Source organism: Synchiropus splendidus, chromosome 18 (genome assembly GCF_027744825.2).
Source record: "Synchiropus splendidus isolate RoL2022-P1 chromosome 18, RoL_Sspl_1.0, whole genome shotgun sequence".
Lineage (NCBI taxonomy): Eukaryota > Metazoa > Chordata > Actinopteri > Syngnathiformes > Callionymidae > Synchiropus > Synchiropus splendidus.
In genome coordinates this window covers 12,088,394-12,102,666 of record NC_071351.1, presented here as the reverse complement: position 1 = coordinate 12,102,666, position 14,273 = coordinate 12,088,394, and the positions used below count along the sequence as shown (strand labels likewise).

Sequence of the window (14,273 nt, the reverse complement as noted above, 5' to 3'; positions counted from 1 at the left end):
ATCAGTTGTCAACACCTTTTCCCACAGTGACTCAACTCTTTTCTTCAATGAACTGCAGCTACAACAGCCACGCCACAACTGGTTTTACTTGGTTTAATCCTGCATTGATACGCGCTTCTACTAGTAAACAATAAGGAATGAAAACATATCAATGCGTTATCGATATTACACAATATGATTGACACGAATTTATGAGCTATAAATTCTGTTAAATGTCTTATTCATCACGAAGCAATGACACGCCAGTCCATATTTCCTACGGCACGTAAACACAACACGGCCCACTGCGGTCCCTCGTTAATTTGATGACGTCATCTCTGATTTCAAGAGTTCAAGCAAAAGTTGGCCGCTGTCAAGCTGCAGTGGATGAGTGCGAAAACGAAACAAAGCGGAAGTCTTCGAGTAAAACAATTAAGCGGACGTCGCGTTTAATGCTTTTATTTTGGAAGTGCCACTAGGATGTGAATGAGGGAAGCTGTCGAGCATGACTCCGGTAACCGCAGACGCTGGGCGAGGACTGAGTCGTTCGTCTTGCACCGCGTTCTTTGTGTGTGGAAAGTTATCAATGCACCTTCCCAGGACTTTGCCGAAACCTTAGCGTCGCCACACGGTGGGTTGCATTCCTGTGCTTCCACAACTCCATTGACATCTGCCGACCAAACAACGGAGGCGCTGGATTCGAGTTTCAGTCATTTCCAAGCACGAAAAGCGTCCGCGGTTATCTTTAATAGGTAAGTCATCTTCTGTTGTACTGGTCACCGTCAACTGTTTCCGCTGCTCAAATGGAGTTCAGTGGCTTTTATTGCAGTCCACCATCAACTGTTGACGACTGTGACAGAAGGTGAGACTCTTTCCCCCGCTATTTTATCTGCTTTCTGCACTCGAAACTGCATAAACGTGCGAGTTATTCAAGGCTTTTGCTTGTTTAACAGCCGTTATTTTAGTCGCCGTTCTTTACATTTCCACTTGAATCTGGAATTTATTTGGAAACGTTGCATCGTTTATGCTGCTGCACTTTTCCACTGAGAAAGAATTTAGGTTTTTGTTTTACTTATCAGGGCATTTTTGCTCCAATAATTGTAAAATGTACCGCATTGTCACAGTGGTATTTATGATGTTTCTTTCAACCTTTGAATATCTACGTGATATCTGACTCTGCATGTCTGACACTGTAACTGTTATTCAACTTTTTGCTTACAGATTGATAGAAAAACAGTGCCTATTGTGGCAATGTGTGAGAACTAACAGCCACGTTTTTGGAGTTAAGTGGCAATGGTTGTACTTGCTTGTTTGCATTCATGTGAAGCCACCTGTATTTTTATGACTTGATTTACATTGTGAGGTTGGTGTTGAGTACAATGCCAGTCTACGATTCAACACCTCAAACATGGCTAGTGACTTGGCGTAGTCCCACCCCATGTGATATGAGAGCACTTCAGGTTGCAACTGGTCGATAACATCACCAGTCTGATTAGGAAATAACATGGTGAAAGATAGTTGTCGTGGTTGGTGAAAGTCAAGTTGGAAACTCCCTGACGACACTGCAGCACCTACTATTGTTGTTGATGTTGCTGGTGGCGGCGGAAGCGCTCGACTGTCTGTACTTTTCTTATCATTGTTGGCCTCTTTTAGTCGAATAAAATGGCCACATTCTCACTTGCACCAACCTCTTTCAAATGGAAAAGGATACATGGCAAAACACAGACATGTACATTCTGTCACGTTATATTAATATTTGTTCCAATGGCTCTTTACAATGTAATGACAAACATGGAATATACGTCCTGAAATATATGTTTTTAATGGATTAGCCAAGAGAAAAATATTCCTGTGATCTGTCTTCATAAAGTGACAGCTGAATGGCTTCCTGAGGCAAAAAAGCTTTTGCAGAATTGGAAGGAATTCCAGCCATTACATGGGAAATGTGACCTTCCGAGGAAGTTGCTCCACTCTTCAGCAGGTACAAAACAATTGATGTGAAGTTGACGCAAGCGCTTGGTGTTTCAAGAAAGTAGAAGTTGGTCAGGATTTTCTGCTGAGTCGGACTCTTTTTTATTTTTCTCTCTATTGAGGCAAACTACTGACTATAGATCTTCAAGTCTTGAGATCAAGTGGAGGCACAAGACAAGCTCCAACACAGCCGTTTATTTGTCCTCTGTTAGCTCTGAAACAGCTGAAGGGATTGAACTTTTGTATTTCAGAGGCCAGTCTCTGTCAGTGACATCGCTCTCTTGCTCAATCGTGATTTATGTTGGCAGCTGTGTAAGTGACTGCAGACGGATCAGCCACTTTAGACTCTTAATCTTACTTCGCCCTCTAATGCTGCCGTTTACCAAACCCACATTTTCCTCCTTTATTACAGCTCTCGCCGCTGATGATGAACCACAGTCGCACAACACTTCACCTCCCTCTGACGTGTCTTGTCTTGCAGACCACTGGGAGTGAAGCTCCGAGTTTGTTCTGAAGGTGCAATTAGTTAGAATTTAGGTGCGTGTCAATGACGGGTTCCTTGAGCTGCTCTGTTTTCTTCGTGGTGACTCAGACGGTTTCTCCAATAAGAGCTTTACGTTTGCCGTTGACGGCTCCATAAACGTGACTCATGGTGCGTCACGCCCACATCTGAGACACACTGACTTTTTTTATTCCATATTCTTTGGCTTTGGCTTTCTTCTTCTTTTTATCATTTCCATATTACAGTTCCCTCAGTGCAGAATTTGCACGAGCTCAATTTCCTGTATTAGAATGTACAAATGTGATGCTGCACCAAAGTCTCTTGGATTTTCTCCTCACTGCAGAGCAGCGTGTGTGAAGCAGGATGGGCAGTGTCCCTCAAGTTTACTTCCATGTGCCTTTCTTCACTCCTAATCTTGTAGAGGATCTGAAACAGGCCGAGGTTCATATTGTCTTTTTATTCAGTGTGTTTTCCTAAATGTGAGGAGAGACTTATCTCAGCTGTTCTCTTCTGCGGCGCCTGGAACGTCTTCATTGTGTCGCAGCTCGATGAGATACGGCTTGTTTCCTCTGCCAAGAGCCCTGAGTGCCTCTTATTTCACACGTGTCAGTCGCTCAAGTCCAAATATAAGGGCGACTGAAATGATCGGTGACTGAAAAAAAACATTTCAGCACCATAATTATGGACATTCTGCTGAGCCGTGTTCCTGCCTCTCAGGAAACACAGCTCACGTCTTCCTGTCTAACACACCGCACAGTAAAATAACTGTGGGCCAGTTGCATTGTCATGCTAAGGTCTGGGTATGATGGAGCAGAGATGAGCCTGCGTTCAAATGAGGTCAGGCCGAACAAAGGAGTCACTCTCAGCGCTGGCTGACCAACTGTCTCTTGTTAAGAACCCCCCCTCACCCCCGTCGCTCATAAAGCTCTGATGGAATGCAGCTCATATAATTATTATGATCATGAGCTCCGCCGCGGTATTTTACAATGTCGTCCCTTCTTCCAGCCTCGGCGTGTCCATATGGGTCGGCTCCAGCGGGCCTGGATCGGAGTCAGCTCTGATCATAGTCAGTCATGATTCAGCAGGAGAAGATGACGAATGGAGCTGGGTGTTGTCGGGTTCACCACAGCTGTTTCATTTGTCAGTCTACCTGATCTGTGGAGGTGTGCTGGGGTCACAGACAGTCACACTGCAGCACACGCGGACTGTGGGAATATTGTGGCGTTGCTCAACTGTTAGGAATTAAGATGTCTTACCGTCACCAGAGTACGTGTGCCAACTCAATGTATTTCTGACCTCAGAATATGGAGATGCTCTAGATCCCATTCAGGTCAGAGGTGGAGAATCTGGGACTTCGGCTCAGTTTTTAAATGTTTTTCAACATGACTTTCGTCATCTCAATGACTTCAGTAGTTACTGAGTTTATTAGAGCAAGTGTTTAGTTTTGTATTTCACATGCATCTCGTCCTGAAGTCAAAGTCAAAAGCCTTTCATTCCAGCAGCATCACATATCCAATTGTTAAACAGATGGGTTCACATGCTATTTATGTTCAGTTTTGCTCAAAAATATTGAAATAAAATGCAAACAAGAGAGAAATCCTTCTGGTCTTGAGAGAACATTGCAGTCACAGCTGCTGGTACTGAAGTCACAAGATGTAAAATACCATCTGATGCTTGCCCATAAAGCCATTTGTGAGCTTATTTTTAAGAAAAGAGGAACCGTGTGCACCTGTAGCAGCAATGGTTGCCGTGTGTGAGTCCTGCGTGTCTGCACTTTGAGATAGGCAGCACTGACTCATTTGTTTCATTGGATCGCTGTCTGGTTTGAATCAAAAGCGATGGGTTCTCCCCAGTGCTTTGGCAGTGAAGGGCTCCTGATGCTGGGGTTTTGACTCCGCTGACATCACAATGTCAGCGCTCTATTCCTCACTAGTCAGTCGCAGAGAGACTGTTAAGGTGTGTGCAGCATGTTTGAGTGTAACAATTTCTAGTTCTCTCTCTTCTTGCAACTGAGTTCGACCCACCAGAGCATCATATTTTTGAACCTATCTTCAGATCAGGATTCATTGAGTCCATGCCAGCAGTTCAGCCAATGTACAGTACTGTCTCATGCATACAGCATTTTTGAACGTATGCAATGACAATTTATTGTGCGCACTTCCCGCCTGTAAGTTTGCCAGCTGGTCAGGGAAAAATGATGGTCTTTATTTGCGAATGTTGGTTTCTAGGTGCACTTTTTTTGAACGTTGTCACACTGCTCCCCAGTCTCAAGTTCTTTCTAGAAAAGGATGTGGACTGAACAAACAGCATTTGGGATTATCTGACATGTTGCATGCCTCATCACTTTTGTGTTCCTTGTCTCTGAATTGTTTTTTCTTATCCACATTAATCTTTGCACACTCACTTGGTAAGCAGTATTTTTATCCGCGGGGGATGGAGAAGTGGGTTAAATATGCGAGCCACTGGATGTGTTTTTGGAGCACCAACCTTGATGGGCTGGTTTCCTGTTGCTCTCTTCCGTCCCAGGTCTGAGCCTTGACCCTCAGGCTTCTCTTGATGGATGTCTAATTGTTGTCTCTTTTTTCAGGTTGAGGAAATGAAGTGTTCCCAGCCCCTGGTGATAATTCCACGCAAGAAGAAGTGATATTTATGAGCGTGTGTGGATTCATGAGTCAAGAAGAGCTTCCGTTTTTCTTTTAAAACTCTGATGAAGGAGTGAGGAGCGCTCGCCCCCTATCAGCATGCTGGCTCTCAGCTTGGAGCAGAGCAGGCGAGGGGGTGGCGAGGTGGAGCGGATGCCGAAGGGGTCCAGCGTGGCGTGGCAAGGGCGCCCGTCGGGAAGACCACCTCCTCCGGAGCAGGGCATTAACATCAGGCAGAAGATCTCCCAGTGGGAAGGTCGCAGCCAGCAGGGGAGCAGCCCAGATGGTAGCACGAAACCCAGCCCTCACAACATATCCCGATCTTTGTCTGGAGATCTTCTGGGAAACAAGGAGTCTCATGGAAAAGTGGCTCTCTCCAAGGCTAAAAGTTTAGCTTTGGATTTTCGGGAATCTCCCGCATACAAGGGAAGTGGAGAAGTGCGAGCGTCAGAGCCTCTTCTAAAATGTCCCGCCAAAGTTTGTACCAAGAGCCCAGGAAGTAAACCACTGTCATCACGACAACAGCCTGAGGCCAACAACAACACAAGCCAGCACAACTTTAACATCGACTGTGACTCAAAACTGGACCGCATTCTCGATGTGGAGGTCATATCCAAAGTTCTACCTCAGTCAGCTGAAGATGAAGACGAAAACATGCCTGCAGGGAATTTCTACACCTCCAGGGGCTTCTGGCGGAAACTGGAGGGCGACCGGTTGCTGTGGGAGAAAGGGAGGGGGGCAGGTGAACCTCTGCCGCCTCCTAAACCTCAGAGGACGTTCCAGTATCGAGGAAGGGGACACACAGCACAGTGGGACAACAGAGCTCAGAACCATCGCTCCAATACCAGGAGCAGGAGACGAGTCCAACTTCCGAATTTCCCCCCTCCGCCCTGCCCTGATGGGAGAACCACTAATATATCTAGACATAAAAAGAACAGGTGAGTTCTCACTTGACAAGACACAAAAAGTTGCGAACTGAATTGATCTATATGTTTATTAAACAGTCTCTAACCTGCACTACTTTACCTGGGAAGAAGAGAGTCACTCTCTTTAAATTGTAGAAGTCTAAGTTCACGACATGTTATCACTGCTGGTTTGATTTACAGCCTGTTGAGCAATGCTAGTATGGTGGGTCACAATGTCAACATTCATTTCTGGTGCACGAAAAGTCATGTTTAAATTGACTTTTGAAATGGTACTGTGCATTTAAGGCCCCTAAAACCTCAGATTTGAGCTGTAGAACGTTCAGGTTTCGGGCCCTGTTTGAGTGTAGTGGTGAGGTGGAGATGTGCTGAGGTTGACAAAGGTGAGAAGAAGTTAGCCAACAAGACTGTCTGTCCTCTGCTCTAGCTTTTTTTTGTCTGGCAGTATGAACTCCAGCAGACAGACTTCCCTCCCATCATGCTGTCTTCTTTCGCCTCTGAATTCTTCCAAAAGTGGATTTCAAGTGTAGTTCTGTTGCTGGCAGAACTCCAAGTGTGACATCACGCCACTTCAGCCTGTATTGTTCTCCACTGTTCTCTGGTCTAGTGACCCAGATCCTCGGCTGCCCGAGCTCCAGTTTCATTATCTTCCTGCATGCAAACGCACTTTCACACGCTCCAAACTGAACAATGACACAAGTTAGCGCTTGTTTTGGATCCGAGGTGAAACGTGTGATCTGTTCTTATGATGATCTGTTTTTAACACTCAAGTCAGCTTCAGTTCAGTCATGACCCTGCCAGCTTGTGAAGGAGAGTCAGGCCGTAGCCCCCTGCAGCTCACTGACTTGCTCTCCCTGTGGGCTTCAGGAAGTCCTTTGAGTACGAGGACGCAGTCCGACTGGCGGTGCGGTCCGACGCGGTGCCCGGCGAGTCCAGGAATTCTGATCTGTACCACGCCTACTCTGACGACAACATTTACGAGGACATTATATGTAAGTGGGTCGGACGGTTCTGGTGTCTCTTAAGCTGCTGTGATCCAGACCAAGCTCGGGAAGCAATGAAGACCAAGTGAAGGGTTGGACAACAATGATCACTGAAGTCTGTTGGGCTGAAGAAACTCTGGCCCAGTGTAGGTTAGTTTGTGATCCCGATCTGCTATTGAGCCGAACTGGCTGTCTGTGGAAAAAAAACAGCAGTAACAGTGAGCATCGACTGCATGGAGTCAGTAAGTTCAGGATGGAAGTGACGTGCTGATGGTTCCACTTTGATCTCATGTTCCTGTTTCACGGGACAGACGTCCTTGGAAGCCAAAATTCAGTATTCGATTGCACAATTTGTGAGTCATATTCAACCAACTGAAGACCAGGGTTTTGTTGGTCTGGACGCACATGGTTCCTTTTATGGCTGTTAGTCACACCTCCCCGCAGAGTGAAATGAAGAGAGTCCGTGCCGTGACTGATGCTCTGATTCAAGGAAACAGGAAGCAATATGTTGAAGCCGTTGATAGCTAAGTCATGTGTGGTGGCTCAAAGAATGATTGGTAATTCTTCCCCCTGGAAGGTGATGTGAACATAGAGAGCCCTTATGAGGACGTCAAGTTCTCCCCGATGTGTCTCCCCATTTCAAGGCCCAACCTTCCGAAGGTACCACCGACCTTCCACTCACTTCTCGCTCATTGTTTTCATATGTTAAAGCACAGTTATCTTTCAGCTGCCTCCGAAACCCCAGACTTTACTGGGGTACACCAAGGTAGGTGGCTGGAAAAGCAGCCCGACCTCTCAGCCGTCCAAATCCTCGACCATGGCTGAGCCACCCAAACCTGCTGCGCGACGCTCCAGCGCTCAGAAGCTTCAGAGGACTCCACAGGTAAATAACTTCTCCGTCCTCAACCGGTAGGACGACAGTGAGCTGTTTGATCTTGAGTTATGCAAGAGTGAAAGGAATGGAGGCGGCGACTGAGCAGGACAGACAACACTGTCACAAGTAGGTAGAAGCAAGGACTCGCTCCGACTCAAGACACGGTGGATGAGTTTAAATTCCCATGGCAGCGGGCAGGGAGAGGACTTGGAAGGTGTTTGGCCACCAGGTAACAATGCTGAAGTGGTGAACTTGACTGACCTTGAGTGAGGGGTTGTGTTGTGGTGAGGAATTCCAGAGGCTTGTTCTGCTGCAGGTCCTCCTCAGAGAGCGTCTTTATTTGCCATCGTGTTCCTGTTGAGATGGTAGTTGGGGAAGTCGGGGCAGAGGTGTTTGGGAGTCACCATCCTACTTTAGTCAGGGACTTCACGAGTGTGATTTCCAGTGCCTCGACTGACTTGACTTGTGTGTCTTCAGTACGTCAGCAAGATTGAAACCATCTTTGACGACAAGCGAGGGAGGAAGCGGGTGAAGAACCAGGGAGCCGCAGTGCGAGGTAAACACGCTCAAATGTCAAACACATCAACACTTGACGTGGAGTCGCTCAGGGCAACACCCTGCTTCTGCTGAGCTGCATGAGCCGACGCTGTGATTCCTCTTGTTCTTCAGAAGAGACCAGTGGCATGGAGAGCGACCCTGAGGACAGCAGCAGAGGTGCTCCCCAATGCACTCACACTTCCACCTTCATTGTTCCACCCTGTCTTTAAAGTCCCAGTGAGAGCTAACGCCTTTGTTGCAGGGTCCAGGTCCGTTTACGTCCAGTCCACACTGAAGCGCCGACCCGGATACCGGACCCTGGAGAGAGACCTGATCCAGCTGCAGCAGCAGAAGCAGCAGCTCTTCCAGATCTTTGTGGTGGTGTCGCTCCGGAAGGGCTCGCAGGGGAACACCTACTCCCCCGAAATTACTCAGCAGTTCCCGAAAATGGTTCGCTTATTGGCCGCGTCTGTTTACCTCCTGTTGCCACCACAAACGTTCCATTGTTTCCCCGCTCCAGTTCGAGAAGTCATCCCGGCTGTCCAGGGAGGCAGAGGATCAGCTCAAGGTCATTCCTAAATTCTGCTTCCCGGACTCACAGGACTGGAAGCCCTCAGGTCACATGCCAAGGTCAGAAGAGACTCGACAGTCGTTCAAACAGTCTGAAATTTCAGATTCATTTTTATGACTTCAGCTGTTCTTTGGCGGTGATCATGAGCGTCTCGCTCCGTGACTTCTCCAGATGTTGGAAGACTTCTCTTGGATGTTTGCAAACTTGACATTATGAAGACTGACTCTGACAAGGTTGTGGTCTCATTGCAGCGAGACTTTCTCCTTCGTCCTGACGGGAGAAGACGGCAGCCGCTGGTTCTGTTACTGTCGTAAGATCCTGGTGAGTGTTTGCGTGTGAATCAGCATCTGACTCGGTGACACACGGCAACAAGAATGTGACCATGTTCTCCTTCTGTAGGCCTCCCAGTCTCACTAACACACTTCGTGTTTGTGTGTAGTTATGTGTCATCTGGAGTCTCATCTTAATGTGGACCATGTGTTGGCTTTAACAGGCACATCGCTGTCATTTCCTGTCATTGGTGCTGAAGCTAACACCTTTATTTCTGATGGAATTTCTCTAATGTGTTGTTTCCTCCTGGACCTTTTTTGTCACAGCCGAGCGGAAAAGGAAAAAGACTCCCGGAGGTTCACTGCATCGTCAGCAAGCTCGGCTGCTTCAACCTGTTTGCAAAGGTGAGCCACGTGGCTTCTCCACTCAGTTCATTTCACAGTTGAATGAAACTCTTCCGCTCAGATCTTGGAGGAGGTGGAGAGGCGGAGGGAGATCTCCCCGGCGCTGGTGCACCCCTTCATGCGCTGCGTGATGGAGGCTCCGTTCCCCGCCCCAGGACGAACAGTCACAGTGAAGAGCTTCCTCCCCGGAGCTGGGAATGAGGTGACACTATGAGGAAACATTATTCAGCTGTGACTTCCTCTTCCTCTTCTCTATAAATCAGACTATTTATCTCTCCGCTCCATTTCTCTCCATCTCTTTATCTCTGTCTCTTTCTATCACGTTCTCTCTCACTCCACCTGTCTCCATTACTCTCTACCTCTGGCCCTCCTCCCTCTCACTCACTCTCCTCCTCTCACTCTCTTTATGCCGTCAGGTGCTGACTCTGTGTCGGCCGGTGGACTCCAGACTGGAGCACGTGGACTTCGACACTCTGCTCCAGTGTCTCAGCGTGGGCAACCTGCTGCGAGTGTTCGCCTCCCTGCTGCTGGAGCGCAGAGTGGTCTTTGTCGCAGACAAACTCAGGTAGGTAGATCTTGCCATTCAAGGGCTCCCCACCTTCCACACTCGGGTATATCATGTAAACCCCAGCACCAGCGCAGCTGTGTCTTCACAACGTGAGGCGCCGTGTTTACTCTGTTGCAGTGTCTTGTCCCGGTGCAGCCATGCAGTGCTGGCGCTGCTCTACCCCTTCACCTGGCAGCACACCTTCATCCCGGTACTTCCTGCCAGCATGCTGGACATCAGCTGCTCGCCCACCCCCTTCCTCATAGGGGTGCTAGCGCCCTCCTTGCCTGAGCTGCTGGAGCTGCCCATAGAAGAGGTGAGTGGGAATGACTGGCTACATCCAGATGTTTGTTCTGCTGACTCATGCTGTGGAAGGAGGCTGATCTGAGTCCTGTTGTTTCAGGTGCTGGTGGTGGATCTGTGTGCAGACAAGTTTGTTATTCAGGTGTGTTCACTACAGGTGTGGAGGCGCACCTGTCCCCACACGTCTGCTGTTTACACACACAGTGGTTCCACAACAAGGTCGCAGAGCTGAGCCAAGTCAAACGTTTGGAGTGAAACTGATTCTGCCACCGCCTCTTACTGTTGTACGGTGGAAACAAAGCACCAAGACACAAGAGAAACTCTGAAAGCTCTCGGAGCACAGACCTCCACCCACACTGTGCTCTTCATTCATTTCATGGATGTGAAAAGAGTTCAAATGATCTAACTTTGGCAGCAGGGGGCAGTAGTGTTCCGGTACTCACTCACACAACACCGAGTTAGGGTTTCTTTCTGTCCTGTGAGATCTGACTATCTGGCTCTGTGAGTGGAGCTACTGCCCCCTAGTGTTCAGAGACTTCTCTACCTTGACTCCTGAAGCAGACTCTTCATAAGAAAACTAGCTGAAGGTTTTTTTAGTTCAGAAATGTCAGTCTGGTCTTGTGACTTGTGAATGTTCAACAGCTGGGAGATGAAGACTGCATTCTGCCCAGTAAACCCCAGGCGGCGCTGCAGCAGATTCTGGAGCAGAGACAGGAGATACTCAGGCAAGAGGAGGGAGAAGCAGGTGTGTTCTCCTCATCACCATCCGACTCATCTCCATGTGAACCAGATGAGCAGCAGCTTTCCCCATCTGCCAAGCTCCTGATACCCACACTGTTGTCTGCAGACCAGCAGGTGGACCTGAGCGCCCTGGTGTCAGAGGCCTTTGTGCGCTTTTTCGTGGAGCTGGTGGGCCACTACCCCCTTCACATGGTGGAGTCCTGCAGCGGCAGCAGGGAGCTGCACAGAGACGGCTTCCGCAAGTCTCACCCGTCCCGAGGTGTCCGCCAGTTCCTGCAGCTCTTCATGGACACGCAGATGTTCGCCGGCTTCATCCAGGACAAGGAGCTGCGCAAAGCAGGAGGGAGAGGTACGAGCGGAGGTTATCTTCTCTGCAGGTCAGCTCAAGTCAGCTGCTTTGTTTTGTCCTGCTGCTGTTGGAGTTGTGACCTGACTGACCTTGACGTTCATGTCAAGTTCAAGGTTCTTGTGCTTCAGTCACCAAACTCCTCACAGCGTCTCTCTACACTGGTGACAGGTCTCTTTGAAGCCAGAGTGGCGGAGCATTTGGACACCAGTCCTGATCCAGGACCGAGTGGCGTCAACAGGTTTCTCAAAGGACTCGGTGAGCGAGGTTTGGCTCGATGAAGAAAAAGGTCACTGTTCTGACCCGTCTGCCTTTGTGTCTCCAGGGAGCAAGATGAAGCTGCTTCAGATGAAATGAGTTTCTGGTGGGAGAAGAAAACAAAGGACTTGAGTCAGAAGAACAAAGCTGAAGCACTGTTCTGTGAAATCACACTCAAAAACCGTCAAATCTGTGACGTAAGACGTGTGTCAGGAACTTTGCTTGGGATGCAGATGTAACGTTGGACGTTCCACCTGGACTCAGTGGTCACAAAGGAGTCCAGCATTTCTGTTTACACTCTGAGCTCCATGTGTTGTTGTGTCAGCTGTTGTTGCAAACTGGAAGTGTCAATACATTTTAAAGACTTTGCACAATGGAGGGACCAGTTGACAGTATTTTCTAAGAGAATGTTTCTATGTAAATACTTTGAGAATATATTAGATATATTTTTCTACACACTTCAGTGACTTCATCTCCTCAGGTGGACTGTCATTTTAAGTTGAAATGTTTTAGCGATCGACGTGATGCACGTCATGGTCTGCAGGGGCAGCGTTTACAGTCTGACTTGGTGAATGAGTCTCTGCTGTCTTGTCTTTGTTGATGTTGCGATGAGATGCTGCCTTGAACCTTGGCAGAGTGGAAGTGAATTAACAAGTGGCTTTACAGACTTCACACTGTGTCAGTGTCGTCTTGTGTCTTCTATTCAATCGGGACGCCTCAACCCTGCCTTCCTCTTCTCCACCGTGTCGTGCTTCTGTGCCACACTGTCCACTCACTGGCCTCTTTCTCCTGCCTCTGACTCTGGCTCCTCCCCTTCTCTTTCTTTTCTGCCTTTATTATCGCCCTTTCTACACTGTAACTTCGACCTCACTTTTCCATCCATCAACATTTTTCACTTCAAGCTTCCATCTCATCACGTCCAATGTCATTGATCTGTGGCCAATAAACCTGACCCTTGGTCATGAAGACAAATCGCCTGTAGTGTGTATGACTGACTTCTCTCATGTGGAGTCTGCGTGTAGCTCTGTTGTTGTCGCTGCTCCAGTTGTTGACCTGTCTTGCCTCCATCTTCTCTGCCTCTTCAGGTCTCTGTTTTCTTCCCACCTCTGGCTCTCTGATCTCCTTCCATCTCTTCCTCCCCCCTCACCTTGTCACTCTGATGCTCTGCATCCTTCCCTTTCCATCCATGGATGTATTTGCTCCAACACAACAGATCCTCTCTGAGGACCTCAACCTCTCACACTCTCTTCAGCACCATCAGCAGAGCGACGAAGAATAACTGGTCAAACACCGCCCTCGTGTGGTTGGACTTAAACACAACCAGTCAATGAAATAACGGGGCGATGGACGAACCCACTGTCTGTCCATGACGTCATGACGCCTCCTCATTGGCCAATGGCTGGCCAACTGGCCCCGCCCCCGAGCGCCAGGTGAAATAGTCCGCTGATGAGCAGCTTGGTGAACAGGTGGATGAGGTGAACGACAGGTGAGAAGAAGAGGCGCTTTGTCTCCGGGAGCTGACCTTTGTTGTTGTTGTTCAGGTCAAACGTGTGTGAGCTGGAGGCTGCAGGTGAGCTGTGTTTGCCTTGGTCTCACTGACACTGGGTGATGACGTCTTCTCACGCACGCTGCCACTGTCTGTGGTTCAGGTCACTGACATGACGCAGCAGTGTCTGCAAGATGGTTCATGGTCATGTGGAAGAGATGCATGGGAGTTGTGTGGAAGTGTTTCCTCAGGAGAAGAAACCCTGCAGCAGCTGGAGGGTGAGACGTCACTGTGTTGCTTATTTCCAAGCTTCAGGAACATTGCTGTGACGTGTGTTGAGTCGCTGTGATGAAGAGTGGAACCCTGTTTTTCTGATCCATGACTGTGGTGTGATTTCACAGCCGTGTGACTGGGTTCCTCGAGGCTCCTCTCAGAGCTGGATCAGTGAAGCTGGTGAGTTCCGTTTGTGCTGTGCACCACACTGCACACAGGAAGTGAAGGAGTTGTCTCTCAGGACACCAGCAAACTGGAACCATGTTTATTCTGAGTCTTTCTCCGCTGCTGCGCTGAACAACCTCCAAGAGGGACGAGGAGCTTGAGATGGTCCCTTCCTTCAGTGGAGGAGCAGCCCAACTCTCCTGTAAGTTCATGCCATGCATCCATGAAAGGTGGAGTCCATGCGACGACATTGCATTGTTCATGTTACTGAGGATTCTTAATTCTTGTCTCCTCTTCACCCTTCTCTTTCACTATTTTTGTCCCAACTTTTTTTTTTACACTTTTATCCCTTGCTGACTTTTAGTTTTGTTAAGCCCCACCCCTTGCTGACTTGGCCACACCCCCCTCATTCTTCATTCTTTCAAAACTCCAATGGAGGATGGAAGTATTTGTCATAAGCCCTTACAGCACCGAGGTGGGGACACGGCCCCGACCTGC

The 14,273-nt window shown here is 48.5% G+C and overlaps 1 protein-coding gene across 2 annotated transcripts; it reads left to right on the top strand.

Moving 5' to 3' along the window:
• The first annotated feature begins 523 nt into the window (after positions 1–523).
• Positions 524–12,812, top strand: dennd2c (DENN/MADD domain containing 2C). Of its 2 annotated transcripts, XM_053850153.1 has the most exons (19): positions 524–731; positions 5,040–6,032; positions 6,885–7,009; positions 7,578–7,660; positions 7,728–7,883; positions 8,352–8,430; positions 8,544–8,588; positions 8,674–8,861; positions 8,932–9,041; positions 9,234–9,303; positions 9,579–9,656; positions 9,718–9,858; positions 10,073–10,221; positions 10,342–10,519; positions 10,607–10,648; positions 11,149–11,251; positions 11,354–11,596; positions 11,765–11,851; positions 11,919–12,812. In XM_053850153.1, exons 2-19 carry the CDS (start codon positions 5,194–5,196, stop codon positions 11,948–11,950), a joined length of 2,748 nt encoding a protein of 915 aa, XP_053706128.1. In that variant the 5' UTR covers positions 524–731; positions 5,040–5,193; the 3' UTR covers positions 11,951–12,812. The 2 variants fall into 2 exon arrangements, with proteins under 2 accessions (XP_053706128.1, XP_053706127.1); XM_053850152.1 differs by having other exon boundaries at positions 11,149–11,596.
• The last annotated feature ends 1,461 nt before the right edge of the window (positions 12,813–14,273 follow it).

What these genes read in the sequence shown, in the direction of transcription:
- dennd2c (XM_053850152.1), top strand. Translation starts at nt 5,194, where the DNA reads ATGCTGGCTCTCAGCTTGGAGCAGAGCAGGCGAGGGGGTGGCGAGGTG. An exon ending in CATTTACGAGGACATTATAT is followed by an intron (nt 7,010 to 7,577) that starts GTAAGTGGGTCG and finishes TCCCCCTGGAAG; the next exon opens with GTGATGTGAACATAGAGAGC. An exon ending in TCCCCGGAGCTGGGAATGAG is followed by an intron (nt 9,859 to 10,072) that starts GTGACACTATGA and finishes TTATGCCGTCAG; the next exon opens with GTGCTGACTCTGTGTCGGCC.